At 40.4% G+C, this 20324-nt stretch overlaps 1 protein-coding gene across 1 annotated transcript in view; it reads right to left on the bottom strand.

Moving 5' to 3' along the window:
• Positions 1 to 20324, bottom strand: part of LOC133128833 (MAM domain-containing glycosylphosphatidylinositol anchor protein 2-like) — a 205275-nt gene that overhangs the window by 70779 nt on the left and 114172 nt on the right. Inside the window, exon 7 of the mRNA XM_061242640.1 lies at positions 14623 to 14943. Coding sequence (XP_061098624.1) covers positions 14623 to 14943 — 321 coding nt within the window. The remainder of the gene's footprint in view (positions 1 to 14622; positions 14944 to 20324) is intronic.

Below are 20324 nucleotides of genomic sequence, written 5' to 3' on the forward strand. Positions count from 1 at the left end.
CAGAATCACGATGTGTCTGATCTGAACACCTTGTACTGTAACAGCTTGTGTTAGGCTATTGTCATTTGCATAGCAGTTGCATGAAATGCAGTTGCGTGAAATGTAGCCTAGCCTATATTGTACTTAATATTAAGTGAGTTATCATTTTACAATATATATGTAATGGTAGCTGTCTTGCTTATTTTGAGTCATGTTGGTTTTATGTACAAACAAATGTATAAACCTGCTTCCTCGTTTTAAATTGTCAAATTTGTTCGGAGGATACGAACTGACATGTCGCAACGTGTAGTGGATACATCCCCCTGTGATAATTTATGGCTATTTCCAGCCACCTTACAGTCACTTTAAGAGAAAAAAGGGAGCCAAAGGGGTTTGTTTTCCAAGTGGGAGTGGAAGATTTTTTCTCACTGAAAAGATTTTCTGGTTTTGAGTGGATACAGATTATTTTGGCAGTGCCTGGAATGCTTAAAACACAATAGAGCCACACCTAAAACACTGGACAAATCCCCAGTCAAATTTCACCAAAAAAAGAGCATTCTGCATTGTTTTTCTAAGCTATGTCTAGGCGGTTTTCTAAAAAGGACATTTGGAGACTCAAAAAGGACACATAGAAATTAAATTACATGCAAAATACTGTATTTTGTTTACTAAAGGATACATCACTTTTTATCCTGAACATAAAAAGGATACATCTCCCTCTCCTTGCACTGTCCTCAGACAGAAACACGATGAGAAGATTGTAAAAAATAAGTACAATAATCACAATAATAACATCTTGCATACTAATTCATCCCAAAAAAACAAGTTTTAAAGAAAAGATAAAGCAGAAAAAGACACACAAGTACCGAGACCATTATCTTGACCTATGCACTGACACACACACAATACATTAATACCTACTACGGGTATTGCAACTATGGTGGTCTACTTCAAACAACATGGGTAGGCTCCTGAGAATTCAATAAAATATTGTCTTTGAATCCACAACAAAATAGATTATTTTAAGAGGAATGCAGGACTTGAAGAGCCATTTCTAGAAATCAATTAGGTAAGTATTTCCTTTGCCTTGTTACTTTCTAGTAATTAATACTCTGTAAAATAAACTAAAAGAGGTAATCACTGCCAAATTACATAAGTACATAGTGTATCTGAACTAATGGTAGCAGCCAGGAAAATCTATCTCAACCCCAAATGTATTCAGTTTATTGCAAAAACAAAGGAATTGGCTTTGCTGTTCCAACACTTTTGGAAGGGACTGTATACTCTAAATCAGTTCTGAAATACATGCACCCAGAACTGCACCAGCATTTATATTTTGAAGATGTAGCCTTAAAGCAATAGTTCACCAAGAAATTATCAGCTGATTTCTTATCTCAAAAATAGTCTCATGGCAAAATGAATTCACATTCAAATATACATACATACCTTACCTTGCTCAATCACAAATGAATTATAAAGCTAGGAAAGCGTTTGGGCTTAAATTAGCTGGTCCATATTTTTTCCAGTGATTTTATTATTACAGAATCCAGTACAGAATCTATTATGCAATATAGATTAATTTAGCCATTAGGCTATTTTCAGGGTAAGCGAACAGCTAAGACATTTTAATTTTGTGGTGAAATGGAAATTGGAAGTCCTCCAAAGGAAGTCTGGACTAGCTAGTACGTAGGCTTTTCATGTTCCAGAGAGCCTATACAAAATGTACCAGTACTTTTGTAGAAGTATGCAACAGCGAGACTGACAACAATGATATTTCCCCCAGAGACATTACAAGTAAATAATGGACATTCCATCAATTCATAGTTTGAGTATGCCATTATCAAAGAAGATGAAAAATTTTTTTTAATTGACTCCATCAAACCACAGAGCCATTATCTGCAAATGGAGAACAAGGGTGAGTATTCCAAGGAGTGGCTGGTTCTTCTAAGGGCACAGTGACAACTAATCCAGGAAGTCACACATGATCACCAATAGCATCCAAAGACCAGCAGGCCTTGCTCGTCTCAGCTATATCAGGATTGACTTTACAATAAGAAACTGAGCAGGGATTCATGTGAGAGTAGCAAAGTGGAAACCACTGCTAACCAAAAGAAATGTCATTTACGTTGGCGTCATTTATCAATATTTTCGGAAATCCGTGTGCAAATGTATGTGGGATCGGAAACGAACAAACAACATTCGCCATATTCATGAAAGACGCGTAGACACAGATTTTTTTCGTATCCACATATGTATGTTGATAAATGCCAAGTAATCGTAAATCAAAGGCGCGTGCACAACATTTGTGATTAGCATAAATTGACGCCCCTAAAACACCATATATGGAATTTCGCTTTTTAAAGAGATTCTCTGAAGAGGATATTGAAGTTCTGTTAATGGAAGTACAACAAGCCAGAAACATACACCGATCAGCCATACAATTTTCATGATAAAAATGCTTTAAACTGTATAAATGTGTCTATGAACACTCAATAGTGCATTTTTTTGTCATTTAAATATCTTGGTATGTACTGGTGTTCATGATCACGTCTATCACGCCTAGGAAAAAAAGAAAAAGACCCAGCATATTTAAAAATGCATGATTTCGACATAAATTTCACCACATGCAGTACCATGCAATTCCAGTAATTCTTGTTAAATATGAAAAATTCAATAACAAAACGGTGCATCCACACAACCCCAAAAAGCTTACAAGACTTCCGTAATAATTCGAAAAATTAAACTTTTGAATGCATTTCACTTATGATTATCTGCTTATATAAGTATGCATATCATATAAGGAAATATTAAGTGTTTATAGACAAGTGTATACAGTTTGAAGCCTTTTTAAGCAGGTGGTTGGCTGATCAGTGTATTTTATTTCCGTAGTGTAAGCAGTGAATTATGAATTGTGGAAAACTAAATCCTGGCAATATATACCCTAGGTGTTGTAAACACTTTCTCAAGTAACACACACTATGCAACAGGTAAAAAGAAAATGGTTTCACATTTGGAACTTTCCTTCCCACAGTGATGTCTGCAAGGCAGCCGTTCCAGGGCCGCTGAGGGACGGGGTCGTAAGGCGATGTATCCCCAGCTAGCACTAATTGGATTAGATAGGGTATAATTGGCCACCAAATTGGGAGAAAAATTGAAAAATCGGAAAACATTCTTTAAAAAAAAGAAAAATGAAATATATCTGTATTTATATTACTGAGTTTTGCTAAACCCATTGCGATTATTTTGACTAGCTGCTGCCTTCCAGGCTTCACTTTTACAGTATACATTTGGCTAGAGGAACGCATTGGCAAATCATAGGAGACATCGTTATATGGAATCCTACCGGAGGGGGCCAGCAATAGCCTATCGCTACGTTTCCTCTGTCCTTGCAGAGAGCCAGAAGGAGGTGTCACAAGCCTCAAACAAAGTGATTATGTGGCCATGCTTCAAATCTTCTAATAAAGCTGTAAATGTAATGTAAAGCCATAGCAACGAAGCCCAATGCTGCATTCACGTCATATTAGAATGAACAAATTTGCACCTTCCGATTGGGAAAAACAGTTCAAGTCAACCTCTGACATTAAACGCGAGGCAAAAAACAAAAATCAGCCACGTCATGCCACTAGATCGTTGTTTTGTAGGCATGGTAGGCTACACCATGCCTCATATGTGTTTTATGGAGTTTATATTCAACTGCATTTAATCATTAATTAATCAGGATTGCCGGAATTAAACATCACCCATTTTAATGTTGAATCCTGTTGCGTTTTTATATGATATGAATAATTATAATATCTAATTGCCATATAAAAAATATTTAGCCACTCTAAATACAATAATTATGATATATATATAAAAATATATATAAAATTTTTTTTTTTTTAATTAATTCATGGAATAATAAAATAACAAAACACGCTTTACAACTGTGCTCTTTCATTTCCGCGCACAAAATGAACAGCTGAGACCACTCGTGAAGTTTGTTCGGCTCCTAGAAAAAAAACTGATGTCCGAAAACTTTGATAAATCCTACACTATTTGTGGAAATGCATTTCCGATGGATTTACGCCTAATTTCATTCGGCTCACGCTTAAATGAGGCCCATTGATTCTCATATAACAATTGCAAAAATGCACCTGGATTCCCAAGCCTTAATAATGTTCTATGGACAAATGAGTCAAATGTGGAACTTTTTGAACTATATGGATCCCATGTCTGGGGTGATGCAAATACAGCATTTCACAGTAAGAAGTAAGAAGTGAAACATGGTGATGGTTTGTGTGATGGTGTTTGGATGCCTCGCTGCCTTGGGACCTGGACAACTTGTCATTATTGAAGGAAGCATGAATTCTGCTCAGTACCAGAGAATTCTTAAGGAGAATGTCTGGTCATGTGCCAATGAGCTAGAAATGTAATTGGCTGATGTAAAAAGACAATAATCCAGAACACAGAAGCAAGTCCACATCTAATTGACTGAAAAGAATCCAAATTAAAGTTTTGGAGTGGTCTAGTCAAAGTCCTGACTTGACTTGAATAGAGATGCTCTGGCAGAACCTGAAAAGAGCAGTTCATGCTCATAAAACCTACCAATTTGTCATTATTAAAGTAGAAGAGTAACTCAAAATTCCTCCACAGCGATGTGAAAGACTGATATGAAATTATAGGAAATGTTTGATGGCAATTATTATTATGCTGAAGGGGGTGATACAAGTTATTACATTTAAATGGGCAATTACTTTCTTACATGGCACTGTACTAGGCACTCTGTTACTTTCAGTCTGTGGTAGACAGTTGCGTCGTAGCGTGGAGGTAGTTTGCCAAGTGGAAAAATGTTACAGTTACGCTGCTTACGGCTGCTCTGCTACAGAATCGGTTTTCTGTCAAAAGTATCAAACAAAACATTGTATGAACTACCAAACAAAACAGATAGATTGCACTGCTATAATATTTTTGTTCCAAGTGTAAAAAGTCTAACGTTTTACTTTTGAAATCAATATGTATTTCAATGTACTTTTCTCACAATGAACAATGATTTGCTTGATAATTTTGACACAAATCCAGGTCACCATTAATGTACATTTTTCCAATTGGCAAACTATCTCCATGCTACCTGTACATCACAGCTACCACCCCCAGATGGAGCACGAAAGAGTGCCTACATCATCAGTGTGCCACTGTGCAGTAAGAGATGAACATCAATGATGTCCTGGATTCCTTTCAAAACCCTCAGGCTTTGTCTTTTTGTAAAATACAGTGACTTTACAGAGTAGCCTGCTAATCAGGTCATGTACTTCTTTGGAACAGAGAATAACCTGGCAACCACATTTCTGTATGGGACACTGAACCATGAATCGTGGTTGTGGGGGCATAGAACTCTTTTAAACCTTTCGGTGTCATTACAGAAAGACATTAATTGTTCTTGGAGAATCTGCCCATGCAGTTTCTGGAGATTAGAATGTGTCAGATGTACTAAACTTATACAACTGATAAAGAAAATACAAATTAAATTAATAATTTCACTATATATTTCCTTGGAGATATTGGAGATATTACAGATATTGTGAAAGGGTCTCTTATTCCAGATATTCAAGCAGTCAGTTATGCAAAGAGGAAGAATAAAGCATTCAGTACAATCTGTACTTGCTACCTAACTACTGAGAAGTTATACTGACTGCCTTTGTTTATGTACCCCGGGGGCGACATGGCTCAGGCAGTAAGAGCAGTCGTCTGGCAGTCGGAGGGTTGCCGGGTCGATCCCCCGCCCGGGCTGTGTCGAAGTGTCCCTGAGCAAGACACCTAACCCCCAAATGCTCCTGACGAGCTGGTCGGTACCTTGCATGGCAGCCAATCGCCGTTGGTGTGTGAGTGTGTGTATGAATGGGTGAATGAGAAGCATCAATTGTACAGCGCTTTGGATATAGGCGCTATATAAATTCCAACCATTTACCATTTACCCGCAAGGTTGGTGGTTCCCTGATGTAGCCACAATAAGATCCGCACAGCCGTTGGGCCCTTGAGCAAGGCCCTTAAATGACAAATGACATGTAATGTAATATTTGTACATTATTAATTCATGTTAACAACTACCTTAATGCCAATTCATATTGGAATGAGCTAATTTGTTAATGCTCACCTAATAATGAGCATATGATTGGCTGTGGAGAAGACGGCGCTGTGCTAGATTTTAACTTTATAAACATTATAACAGAAACATGCTCAGTCATTACGAGCATGCACTGGCAACCTGTGTCTGTGTTCGCTCTATGATCGAAGGAGACAAATGGTACTACAGTGGTGAGCTGGCTTTGCGAGACATTAGCCTTGGTGGCTAACCATTAATGAAGTGGCTGGCCAGCTTTCAGTAACATTAATTAGCTGCCCCAAACTAAATTCAGTTTTGAGATTCTACCAGCATCTTTCCTCTCCTGTGAATGGACCTTGTGCCTAAATCCAAAAGACTCCCCGACTTTCAGAAGACTTGAGATGATACAAATAAAAGTGACAATCAATTGATGTTTCCGAATATGCGTGCTTACATTACAGAATTGTGCAGGTAGAGCAGACTGAAATCCACTGGAGGCTAGCATCACAACTAGCTAACTAAATACAAACAGTATGTCAGTAAAATAGCTACATAGTTAACTGGCCTGTGTGGAAAGCGACTACGAAAGCTGATTTTTTACAAATCATATCACACCATGGCATCACAGCACCAAGTCAACAGAGAAGCCAGGTTGCGAATGGGGCATAGACGTTTTTTGTATGTTAATACAAGAGCAACAAATTCTGCATAGTCTGATTTTGACATTAGTTAATGCCAATTCATGTACCTTATTGTAAAGTGTAACCATTGAGCCACTACCAAGGAGGCGGCTGCAATTTTGCTCAAAAACTAAATCAAATACTAGGAACCCACAACAAATGGCAGCACAGTCATGGTGTACCTCCATCCAAACATTCTGCCACGTGCCACTGTCTGATGAAGGATGCTGGGTCATAAATTGGTAATTAGCTCCTCGCTGATCTGAGCTTTGGTTGCACCACTTCTAATTCCCTCTGATCTGTGGAGACCAGAGCCTGCTGAAGTTGAAGAATAAACACTGCAGGAGTTGACATTGTGTTTGACTGATGCTACGAGTCAGGGTGCTCTAGGGTGGAGATGAAATCTCTTGATTATTTTTATTTCTTTTCTTTGTTCTCATTTCGATCTGGTATTGAGGGGGCAGCTGAAATATAACTTCCTGCCAAGGCTGAGAGAACTATTGCTCATAATAAAAGCCCATGGCTATATTTCAAAAATGTTTTTTTCTGGTTTTAGTTACAAAGGACGATGGGTAACACATCCAGCTAGATATTTCATTTATTCCACTGAACCTTGTGAGTCAATGGCCCAGGATAGTGTGGTTCACTGAACTGAAACGTGAACAGAACATTTCCAAATTCAGTGGGACGGAGGGTAGTTCGGTCGACAAGGGACTCAAGGAGCCATTTTGGATCCACTGCTGCAGATTGCAGCCCAGATTTGCTGATCATTTGTATCATTTGGACAGCTCAGCCTCTTCACTGAGCCCACTACATTAGAAAAATCTTATTAGATCCTTATATCTGCACTAAGTAGCACTTCAGTTTACAGCCCTGATACCACTTAATTTCAGCATAATTGTTACTTTGCTCTCTGTTTCAGTGAAATGAGCCACACACTCCGGGGAAGTGTGAGTAATTGAAACTTAACACTGCAATGTTACCACATTTTAAACAGCATGATTGCTGCTGAACTATAACTGGAAAGTGCCACCAACATCGAGTTGTCATTAACTTGGGCTAACTAATGCTAACACTGGTATCCTCAGGGGTTGCTTCTTATATAGACACATATATGGAATTAACACATAAGAACAATTTGTTCCGAATCATTACTTTGTTATAAAGTCTCTGTAAAACAAAGATCTACTCATTTCAATCCTGTTGCACCTGATTAATATACTGTAAAATGTACTGCCATACTAATGACTGCTATTTATTTAATTTTCTAAGACAATTCTTATCTGTAGTTTTTAACTTTTTCTCAAAATTTGGAATACCCAGTTGTGTTTGAAGGTTCACTCTATTGCTGAAACTTCATCAATCAATTTAAATGAGTGCAGAATAGTTCATGCACCTTCTGTATATTCAGCAATTTCACTTCACCAGCTGAGCTATACAGTTCACTGCAAAAACCCTGTCTTAACGAGTGTTTTCGTCTTGAGTTAAAATCTTACTTTTTTTAAACCAAATTTTGTATCCAAACTGTTCAAGGTTATGTCAGTTATTGAGGCAGATTATAAAAATGTTCAATTGTTTGCTTACAAAACCAATACATGGGATATGGTAAAAATGGTAAATGGTTAGCATTTATATAGCGCCTTTATCCAAAGCGCTGTACAATTGATGCTTCTCATTCACCCACTCACACACCAACGGCAATTGGCTGCCATGCAAGGCGCCGACCAGCTGGTCAGGAGCATTTGGGGGTTAGGCGTCTTACTCAGGGACACTTCGACACAGCCCAGGCAGAGGATCAAACCGGCAACCCTCCGACTGCCAGACGACTGCGCTTACTGCCTGAGCCATGTCACCTCATTATATCTTGGACATTATATCTTGTTTTGAGGGATACTTTTGTGTTTATGGATTTTGGACTCCCTAAAGTAGCCTTAGCCACCCTATGGCTAGTTCTAGAAATGCTACTGGCCAAACTGCCTTACCTTACTGGCAGTATTTTTGTCTTATTTAACAAAAAAGTAATAGAAATACGATTTTAAGTCTAAATGCAAGACCAAAGTACTTGTTGACTTGTTGATTGACTTCTTTTTTGGGGTTTTTGCAATGTTGTACCAGATGACTGTTCATTTTACACAGCCAGCGCAGCTGGACTGCTGACAGACCGCAGGTGCCAAATCGATCACTCTTGCATGAAGAGGCAGGGAAAACCTTGCTGACTAGAACCTTTTCTGTGTGATGCTACAGCCAATTATATGCCACCCTACATGAGTGTTGGCCCCAGTTTTCACAGTCAATACTTAATGCAAGACGGTTGCTCAAACTCTAGCCAAATGCTAGCGAGACAAAGATCAATTTGAAACACTGTGGATGTCAATATTGTTATTTTGCTTCAAATGCTTTGAAAATTCCATCCAAACTGTTTAAAAAGAAATCTGAGTAAAATAGGTGTAGCTACTGTAAAATATTCAGTGTTAAATGAACTCTAACAGAGAGGTCCCTAATGGACTCATATGTTTTCTGTTAGAGTTTAACTAAACACTAACACTAAATCACACATCTAAAAATGATAAACTACAGTACAAGGCCTAAAGGCAGATTGTTTTTCCGGACATCTATAATTAATACAAGTGAAACATGGTAGAGAAGGAGCTGCTCTAAGTGATACCTCAAACACACAATAACTTCATCAATCTAAATGCTTGCAGTGAAAGTGAACATTTCTGACTTGAAACGGACATCCTCTCTCTGAAAAAGCCAACAAGGGGAAAACAAACCATTTAGCTGCGATCTGTATTCTGGGATTATGATGGCACAATCTGCATGGTTAAAATGTGGCTTGTGTTTGTATAACTGTATAACAGTACATGTATACAGAAATAAGTGACACCCTCACAGAATGAGTCTACAAATGTGAAAGTGTTCTTTAAGGGATAAGCCAGCTGTAACACCCTTCCAATCTTTAAAAAAAGATGGGTTCGAATCCCCGTCGGCCGGGGCCTCTCTGTGTGGAGTTTGCATGTTCTCCCCGTGTCTGCGTGGGTTTCCTCCGGGTACTCCGGTTTCCTCCCACAGTCCAAAGACATGCAGGTTAGGCTGATTGGAGAGTCTAAATTGCCCATAGGTATGAGTGTGTGAGTGAATGGTGTGTGTGCCCTGCGATGGACTGGCGACCTGTCCAGGGTGTATTCCTGCCTTTCGCCCAATGTATGCTGGGATAGGCGCCAGCCCCCCTGCGACCCTGTTCAGGATAAGCGGGTTAGGATAATGAATGAATGAATATGTCCATGTGGAAAAATATTTTACCCATCAAGAGTGAGAACCCTGCCACAGCATACACACACACATACACACACACACACACACACACACAAGGACAAGTTTATTGGGCCCCTTTTCTTGATAAACAAAAAATATTAGAGACAAGGCATGAGAGGAGCCTTTCTTTTTTTATTATTACTGTAATTTTTTGCATTTTATGTGAAGCACTTTGAGCTGCATTTTATGAAAGGTGCTATATAACTGAAGTATTATTATGTGTAATTATTAAGTGTATTATTAAGTTTAGCTATTGCCTCACAATTAAATACCAATACAGTCCCAGCAAGCTGCTTGAACCTGTGAGTCTGCTTTGCATCCCAGCCTTATTTAATAATTATTTCTCTTTGAGTCAACAGAAATAAGTGACAACTGAATCTAATTGTGAATAATTACATACTATAAATGTGGGTTCAGCCATCTTTGAAGTAACTGAATAGGTTACAATAGAACTGCCAGTGGAACTGTAAGTTATCTTGCTTCTGTACAAATTATCTTGAATTGTGCATGCCACGATGTCCGCAGAGTGATGTGGCTTTGAGGTGGAAGGAAATGAGCTGATGGTTTTGCTGTTCCAGTCACATTACTTATTCCACACGGAGGCATGGCCACTGACCCTGGGGCTGCAGTGTAGTATAAGGACCAGAGAACTAGACTCAATGGTTGCTGTGATTCACAGTTGGGTGCTGCTGTTTTAGCTTAGAGCAAGGTACTTAACCAGAATTGAAGTGGGTTGTATGCAAAATCATAATCTGTGTAAGCTGTTCTGGATAGGAACTTCTGCTAAATGCTGAAATGTAATGTAATGGTTGTAAAATCACAATGAGGTATAGTCTAGCCTTAGTTAACTGCTATTCAATCATCCGCTGCCCAGTTTAAGCAAAAAACATTAGTTAGTTTCCAATCAGCTCACAAATGTTCATAATTCAAGAACATGCACATGATTTTTCCTTATTTCCTCCTGTGTATATTATTAAATTAAAACCATGGTACCATGGAGAACCATTTTCTCATGGTAAAAGGAAGCAAGTATCTGTCGACTAAATTAAAGATAAAAGAACATTTTGGGGCAGGGGACTCCTTCGGAATATGGTTTGGGGGTAACATCCCTGAAAGACTTCAGAAGAAACAAAGAAAATTTGTAAATGTTCATTCAAATTTGAAGTCAGGGAAAAATCTGTGAAAAGTGAAAGGAAAACATTAAACTTTAAAGCTTTCAAACAGCAAACTTGTGAGCAATATAAGCAGTATGAGCAGATATGTTCCAGCACCATCAAATGTTTGAAGAAACATCTTAACGACTGCTGACCACCATAATTAGGCCTCACTCTACTTTGGGCTCTGCGCTGCTAAATGCAACTATGCTGGTGGTGTGCTACTTCAGGATGGCCTCCATCACCTGTTCAATGGCATAATAAGACAGAGTAGAGCTACCATTAATGAGAACATCATCATATTTCTTGCTGTTACTCAGTTTGAGCATATCGTTTTGATTGGCCCAGACAATATCTGTGTGATGAAGGGTTTGGAATGGCATTTATAGGGGCTAAAATCACACCTAATGTAACCCCAAGTCCCTAGTACAGCGATGGTATTCCCATTGCCTCTAAATATTAATTTTATAATCTCAGTTTGTACTGTAAATGGCAGAAGACAACACTCTCCCAAGGTTAAGGACCAGAGAGCTATATTTTGGATGTTGTCTGCTTGGCTCTCGCATGCTTAGCATCAGTCAAGCTGCCTACAAAATGAAACGAAAGCAATGAGTACGTGTGACAATTAAAACTGAACAGATTTTCAGCTATGTTGCTGAAATTTATTCAAGCCTGAATTACACATGAATTACAGATGAAGGCTGAGAGGTCGATAAGGGAAGGTGGGTTGTCTAAATGTAGATGAAGAAGGACATTTTTGGACATTTTCTTTCTTCCAAGTTGAAATTGCACAAGCAGGAACTACTCCAGTGCTGTCAGTTTGTTTCTGTTTTTGAGACTCATCTCTCAGGTGAATTACTTTTCATATCATATTCAAATAATTTGACCTATGTGTAGAATCGTGTTTTGAACAGGTTTTGATCAAGTTTTCTTCTTTTTGGTCATTCATTTGTGTATCATCCTTGTGTATACATTGAGTATGAATATATGCATCTGTGCGTGAGAGTGTAAAAACATGAATCTATGAATACAAACATATATGCAGTATGCTCATATTTACAGATTGATATTGACAGATGCACACATGCATGTCTAATAATATAATGTCACCTTCTGTGAGGCCCTGGAGCATTTACCATCTTTCTGTCCCACATGTCTGTCTTTGCTTATCATCCGTAAGCACGTTTCGCTAATTACAGGAGCCCTCTTAATCTCCCATCTGACCCCAGAAAGCCTGGCAAAGTCCAATTTCCTCCGCCGGGCTAAGTGCATCTGGATGGAACCGTCGCTCCAGGAAGTGACATCGGTGAGGCGTCCACGGACCGCTCTTGTCGTTCGCGCCCCGGCACACCGTTGCGAGCAGGTGGAAGTGACAGGATTGGCACTTGACCTTTTAAAAAGTGCCTTTAACTCTCCCGCAGGCCGCCACATCTAATTAGCCTGCTGTACTCTGACAAATCCACCGACGCGCTCCACGTTTCCGTGGCGCAGCTAAAGAGACGGTCCATCGATTCAGCTGAATCACTCTCTCTGTAATTGAATGTTTTGCCGTGTCACTGAAGCCCATGAGCCTATAAATGCAATTAACCCCCCTGCCCCATATTCAAGACACCGGAGGAGTGGACAGGTCTCTACGTGAAAACACTTGTATCCTTAAGTGCACAGTTCAGGTATGCTGGATCATGCATCTTCCTTCTCTTTAGTTATTAGCCTTTTAAAACACCATCAATTCGGTACGTGGACATTACAAGGAAAGCTGTCCGAGCAAGAAGATTTCTGTTTTTCTGTGATATGCCCCTGTGTGTTTATTAGTTTATGGTTGAGATGACCCTTCAGTTGGAGACTCTTGGCTGAATTTCAAACTTGGATTTAGATTTTTAGGGTATTACAAAAATCTGATCCTGCAGTTGGAAAGGTCTTGCCTTGGCTGATAAAACATACAATTCCTCAACTTAGTATCCTCTGATGCAGACGTCACAAATGCTTTCATGTATGCTTAATTGTAAAAACAACACAGGTTTATTTTGTATAACTTACATATATTGTTGAAATTAGTTATCTGAATATAACTGGAAAATATATAGATATTCATTGGTCCGTAAATAACGTTCAAATATTTTGCAAGTGTGAGCAGACATTAATTACTAGTCCCAGCAAGGAAAAAATAATGTTTTGAAGGCTTGGCTTTTTAAATTTCTTCTTAAAAAATGTAAATACATCAGGGTTTTGTTAGCAATAAATACAGTATATTGCTGTTTTTCTGTTAAGGCACTGTACAGATATCACAGTTTTGTTTCTACATTTTCTTCCATAAACATGACATGAACCATCTGCATTTGGGAGTAAAGATGCCTTTTCGTCACACACTACAAATAATTGTATATTTGCAGACCAAAAAGGTAATTTACAAAAAAGTGTGAATGGTTCCACGTGTTCAATGATACCAACAAGATTAGTTATGCTTAGTTAGGCTTTGGATGATTCACATACCCCTGAGCCATAGGATATACTGTATGAATATGACTATATGCAGCTCAGCCACGGACTATGGAATATAGAAATGGCTATCTACATCCATTTCATACAGTAAGTGTTGCCAGCCTCCTAGTGTTGTGCTTGTCTACTGTACCCAAAATTTGAAAGACGACATTTCAGGCTAAAACTAATGGGAGTTATGAATTCAGAAAAAAAAAGAAAAAAGAAATGAAAGAATGTGTCAAATATAGTTTTAACAGATGCTCACCAAAGCTAAAACTAGAATTCACTTGAGATTTTATTTTAAAATAATGCTCAACCTCAGTGGGTGACACCTACAGTAAGTAAACAGGATGAATTCAGAAGACACCCAGGAGACACATTAAAAGTGTCATGTGTGAAGCACTGAAAAAAACATGCCTAAAAGCCAGCACTCCCACTGATTCTTTTAAAATACATTTATACATCACTCAATATGCTTCTCCTTAAAATGCCAAAGGAATATTTTGTTGTAAGAATACTTTTTCCCCCCCCCCTCTCTCTCATTCTTTCTCTCTCTGTCTCTCCCACACACACACACACACACACACACGCGCAAAAGTACATGGGGCGACATTGGCTGTAAGAGCGGTCATCTGGCAGTGGGAGGGTTGCCAGTTTGATCCCACCCTGGGTGTGTCAAAGTGTCCCTGAGCAAGACACCTAACCCCTAAAATGCTCCTAACGAGCCTTGCATGGCAGCCAATCACTGTTGGTGTATGAACGGGTGAATGAGAAGCATAAATTGTACAGCGCTTTGGAATATAAATGGCAACTATATAAATGCCAACCATTTACCATTTACGTATACATATACACACAAATAGAACACATTCCCACACACACACGCACACACACACACACGTACATGTGCACACACACAGCCCCGTGTACTCACACTGCACTATGAGCTCCACCACGGCTTCGCGGGGCTTGACGTTGAAGCCGTTGTACTGGCTGGTCTGGCAGCGGTATGACCCGGTCATCTCACGGGAGACGTTGACGATGCGCAGGATCCCGTCGTAGCTCTCCGTCTGCATGCTCCCGTCCGGCATGGGCGCCTCCTTGTCCGCCCGGGACCACAAGATGATGGGCTTGGGCTTCCCTGAAACAAGGCACTGAAGCTCCACCGTATCGCCCTCCTGGGTCACCAGAGGGGACTTCCCTCGTGGGACCGTCAGGTTCGGGGGAACTAAGAAAGAGAAAAACAGAGGAGGGACTGATATGGGGCTCTAGCAAGTCAAACTGCCGAGTATCTGAGATGGCTTGTCCCTCCCCCCCACCCCAGCAACAGATAGGAGTCTGCTACAAGAAGTAATAGGGCATTCCCATATGCTCAGTCTGTAGCTACTTGCCCCGGTTTCAGATAATAGGGTGCATTTTTCTTCACTGTGCCCTATGCCTCATGCCTTCATGTAGAAAAATGTTCTGTATTTTAGTTGTATGTCCCACAACAAGCATATAAACAATTAGCTTCAGAAATCAATACAATGCAAATGCCGATGTAATAAATGACAAAATGCATGTAAAGTGCAAATGACAAACTAAATCATAGCAACAAAAAAGCTGTGAGGCTAAAATGGAATGGTTAAAGATTGTAATGACCAATATAGTAGTACCTTTCTGCACATACTGTAGTTGTCAATGCTTTGTTTACTTCAGGACTTCCATTATTTAAAATATTGAGGCATAAGTGATCTTCCAGCAAAGTGTATAGAGCGTATTTGTCACCAAGTCCAAGCGAAGCTTACGCAGAAAGAAAATACGTTCACCATCACGCAAGAGCAAATACGATGTCTAAAGGAATTAACGAGAATTTGAATCTTTACAATCCAAAACTCTACAGACGGTATGATTCACCATCTGTAAAGTTATCCATAATCCCTACCTCCGTAATTTCATCATTGTGTATTGGCCTAGAAGAATTGCATTATTTTATGCCTTACATCTCCATTTGTCCTTCCAGATGTTTACTGCGGCAATTTGTGTTGAGTATGTTGAGTATCTTGCTCTACTGTAAATTACATAGCAAATTGCATCAACCTGGTAACAGGATTAAGATAATGGGACATCCCATGCCCTCCCTCAGTCGCCATGGTAACACAATGCTTGTGATGTCACGGACATCCAGGATTGACTGCTTTAATTCTGTACGTCTGATTGGAATCAAACACAGTTCGCAGAGGGCTGTTGATACAGCACAGTGCAGCACATGCATATTTCCATCCCCCATCCGCTTCTAATTAGTAACTTAATCGGCCCTATAATTAACAGTTAACATTAACAGTTTTTTTGCTTTTTCGCAAAATGATACGTGACAGCCTTGCTTTTACGGCAGTCGGTTTAGAGAAAATGCATAGATGCACATTCATGCATGCAAGATCTTATCACAACAGATGTATTCAACCTAACTGATGGACTAGTGTATACTGTGAATGGTATGTATATCAATTTGATTTCAGGCACTAACTACAACCCTTTGAACCACTCCTGATTGCAAACCCATGTATAAGACTAACTAGGGTTAACATTTATGCACATACAGGTTGACAGTGCATTAATAGACAGTGCACATTCTGAGCTACATGTGCTAGCACAAGTATCCCCCGGTCCAATTCACCTCTTAATCACTCCCCCTCTGCTTTGAGTTACACTGAATTATAAGTGTACCTGCGCGAGGGCCACTCACAATTGAGGGCACGCATTGAGGTGACAGGTATCATAAAAAAGCAGCAGGTGTGGGGCGCACTTTTGGTCTGCTCCGGCGACCCAGATCGGTATTTACAATTCATGAATTATTACCAATAATAAATCATCACCACTTAAAAGAATATCACCCAACACTCACAGGCCCAGTGAGCTACTTTGAACTGGCACATTTGCATTACAAATAATGATTAGCACAATTTAAACTGGGGTTATCAGTATACTATAAAAGACTAAATAATTGAAGGATAGTTGGAGGGCCAAACAACCACTACCACCAGAAATTTGACTCAAAAGTTCTTGGACAACCATTGTACAAGATGGCTACTCTCACAAATGCACAAAATGTGTGTTGGTGTGTAGGCAGAGTGATTAGGAGGTGAATTGGGCCCAGGCACACAAGTCTGTTGACCCTGCAGTGAACTCCATCACAGACCTTTGTGCCAGTTATGATATAAAGTTGACAGAAACCCCCCCTGAGAAGCTCCAAACACACCACAGGGGCATGCGACTATGACAGAGATGAATGTGGATTGAGGCCTCCTTCGAGACCACAAAAGCGGTCAGTCTGCCCTCAGGGGTGGTCAGACAGGGCAAGGCTAGTTGCCCCTTTTTCCATTGAAAGAAGAGGCAGAAGTCTGTGGCGACATTTCACATGCAGAGAGCCAAAACAATAAATAAATATTCAGAGGACACACGGGCCATATGTCTCTTGCAGAACAAGTGGTGAGGACGTGCTAAGAGCAGCACTGTGAGATTCTCTTGCAAAGCGGTACGCTACAAGCTACCTCCAAAACACACTGGGTGATTCAAAAGGACAGGGACTGGCCCGCAAACTCCTCCTGCTCAATGGCTAGGAGTTTGATGGAACACAGATGTGATTTGTTTGCAGGAGGGAGTGCTCTGAGCTCTAAATCAGCCCTGTTGACTCCAACTAGGTGACTTTCCCACCACAACACCGAGACAAAATATTTTCACCGAGACAAAACAATGTGCTACCAGGATGACACAAGACCATAACATGACCCGAGGTTATCACAACATGAAGTCATCTCCACTTCTTGTTGGGAGGAGTAGAAACAAACAAATAGACTGGGAGTGTCAGTTACCCCAGCCAATCAGAGGCTGTTCTGCGTCACCTCGCTGCAGCAGGGGCATTGGTGGCTAGGTGTGGCCATGCGACTCCTTGCGGGTGGCACATTTTCACCTTTGTCAAGGTAGCGTAGCACACGGCTGTTTTGGCAGCTGCGCCCCCCTCCCTCCCTGATGTTTTTGTGCTCTTCAGATCTCCTCTCCCGCTGCGTCGGAAGAAATTTATTTACCCGGGCGTCACTGTGTCCTCATGAGAGGGGAGATTGTGAGGGGCTGATCACAGGGCTGGCGGCAGACAGGAGATGAAGGCGGGACTGACAGAAGGCTAGGACCCGCCTGGAAGGGACTAGTGTATGAGAAATCCAAACAGACGGCCAGCAAGAAATAAAGCACTCAAACCCCCCCACCCTCTTCCAGCACACACAATCACACACGAACACACACACGCTCCACATACACACAGGTACGTACCCCCACACACGCACACACGCACACATACACACACATATACGCGCACACACACACACACTCATGCACGAACACACACACACAGGCACAGACCCACACACACATACACACGCACACACACACACACACACTCATGAACGAACACACATACCCTCTGCACACACACACAGGCACACACCCCCACACACACACACATACACACATACACACACACTCATGCATGAACACACACATGTTCTGCACACACACAGGCACACACCCCCACACCACGCACACACACATATACGCACACGCACGAACACACACACACAGGCACAGACCCACACACACATACACACGCACACACACACACACACACTCATGCACGAACACACATACCCTCTGCACACACACAGGCACGCACCCCCACACACACACATACACACACACACACACACTCATGCATGAACACACACACATGTTCCACACACACACAGGCACACCACCCCCACACACGCACACACACATATACGCACACGCACAAGCACGCACACGCTCCACACACACACAGGCACACCCCCACACATGCACACATATACACATACGCACACACGCACACACATGCAAGCACGTACACTCACACACACTTGTACACATGCACACACACACACATACGCACCCAAACATTCACACATGCACACACCCTTACACACCACGCATGCACCACACACACAGAAACATAACTGGACACCCGCATTAGTGTTTCTTGCACCTCGTCATCAGCTCTTCAGTGTTATCTATAAACTGGGTACGGTTTTCACAGTCAATACAATATTATCACTTCAGAGTAAGGGAGACGGTGAGAAGAGTCAGAGAAAGAGAGAGATAGAGAAGGGTGGAAGAAGAGAAGGGGGGAGGAGGAGAAAAGAGAGGAGGGAGAGAATGATACCTCTAATATATAGACGGTCACCATAATGAAATGGCAAAGTGATTGTTTGGATTATGACACTGCAAGGCTGAAGATATAACACAATATGGAGAGGAATGAAAAGTGCAGAGGCATGACAACATAATGAGTACTCTGCCATAGCTGCTAGCTATTCTGTTTCAATTAGCATCGGAGCACAAGAATTATGATTACTACAAAGGCACACCATGCAGATTACACAATCAGATTTAGTTTAATCAAATGTACTCTTTCACATCTTTACAGTACGTCAGAAAATAATCTCTGTAAATGCAGTGGTTCATCAAAGATAGAGTTAAATTAACACAGTTTCAGATTCAAGTTTTTATGTGGCAGGTCCATTTAAAAACATCTTTTCCTGTGGACATTACAGTATATAACAGAGTTATGCGCAGTTAGGACGTGTTACGTACGGACAACTGTTATTCTGATGGCATATTTGAATGTGAGTATTCCATTCAGGATTTCCTTTTGCATGTATATTAGATGTCAAGGTCAAATGTACTAACATCAGGAAAGGAAGGAATCATCCAGGGCGTGGATACTAATAAGATGTTCTAAATGTTAACATTTTACAATCATTATTTAAACACAGTGGCTTCAGAATAGTTGGAAAATTACTTTGCAAGCCCACAGATCCTGTCCTGCCCGTAACATAATGACAAATGAATATTTCCTTTGGGAAAATGCAATCCACACATTCTCCCTTTGATAAATTGCATCTTGTAAGAAATTAATTTGGTTCTGTATGCTACACGGTCTCTATCTCTGACAGCCATAGCTTTGTGTAATCAGCAGTTTTGGTCCAATTCCTTTCTATTGTCACGTTTAACACTGCCTAATATGAAGATGAATTCTGTGCTATGATAGACCAAGGAAACACTGTCACTCTGAATTCTGGTTGGACTCGACTTTTTAATCTTGCCGGCAATGCAGTAGGCAAGTCTTGGCTTGCATTTGTCTGTTTGCAATGAATAAAACATTAACTGTGACAAAAAAAAACAGTTGGTTAATGACTCAATTCTTACAATGAAAAATACTAGCAATCTGTGGCTTCGAAATGTGAGAATGTATGTAAGCAGTATTGTTAGGAATAAATCACCTTATTAGTTGTTTGTCACTACCCGTTTGCATTTTTATGTTCATTGCAAAATCTTAACAAGCAAAAAGCTGAGCCAAAAACTGAAAAACTCATTAGGCATTCACTATGCTTCCATTATGCTCATATGCTCATTGTCGCTTTTTCAGCTCTTTTGTGTACTATAACTGAACATGGCTATGAAAAGACAACACAGGCACCTAAAATGTGAACAAATGCATATTGACGGATGCTATATTACATTCAGAGATATTCTGGGAACTTTCAGCTCAGCTGTTGTTTCCTCTCC

Source organism: Conger conger, chromosome 5 (genome assembly GCF_963514075.1).
Source record: "Conger conger chromosome 5, fConCon1.1, whole genome shotgun sequence".
In the NCBI taxonomy this organism is placed as follows: domain Eukaryota; kingdom Metazoa; phylum Chordata; class Actinopteri; order Anguilliformes; family Congridae; genus Conger; species Conger conger.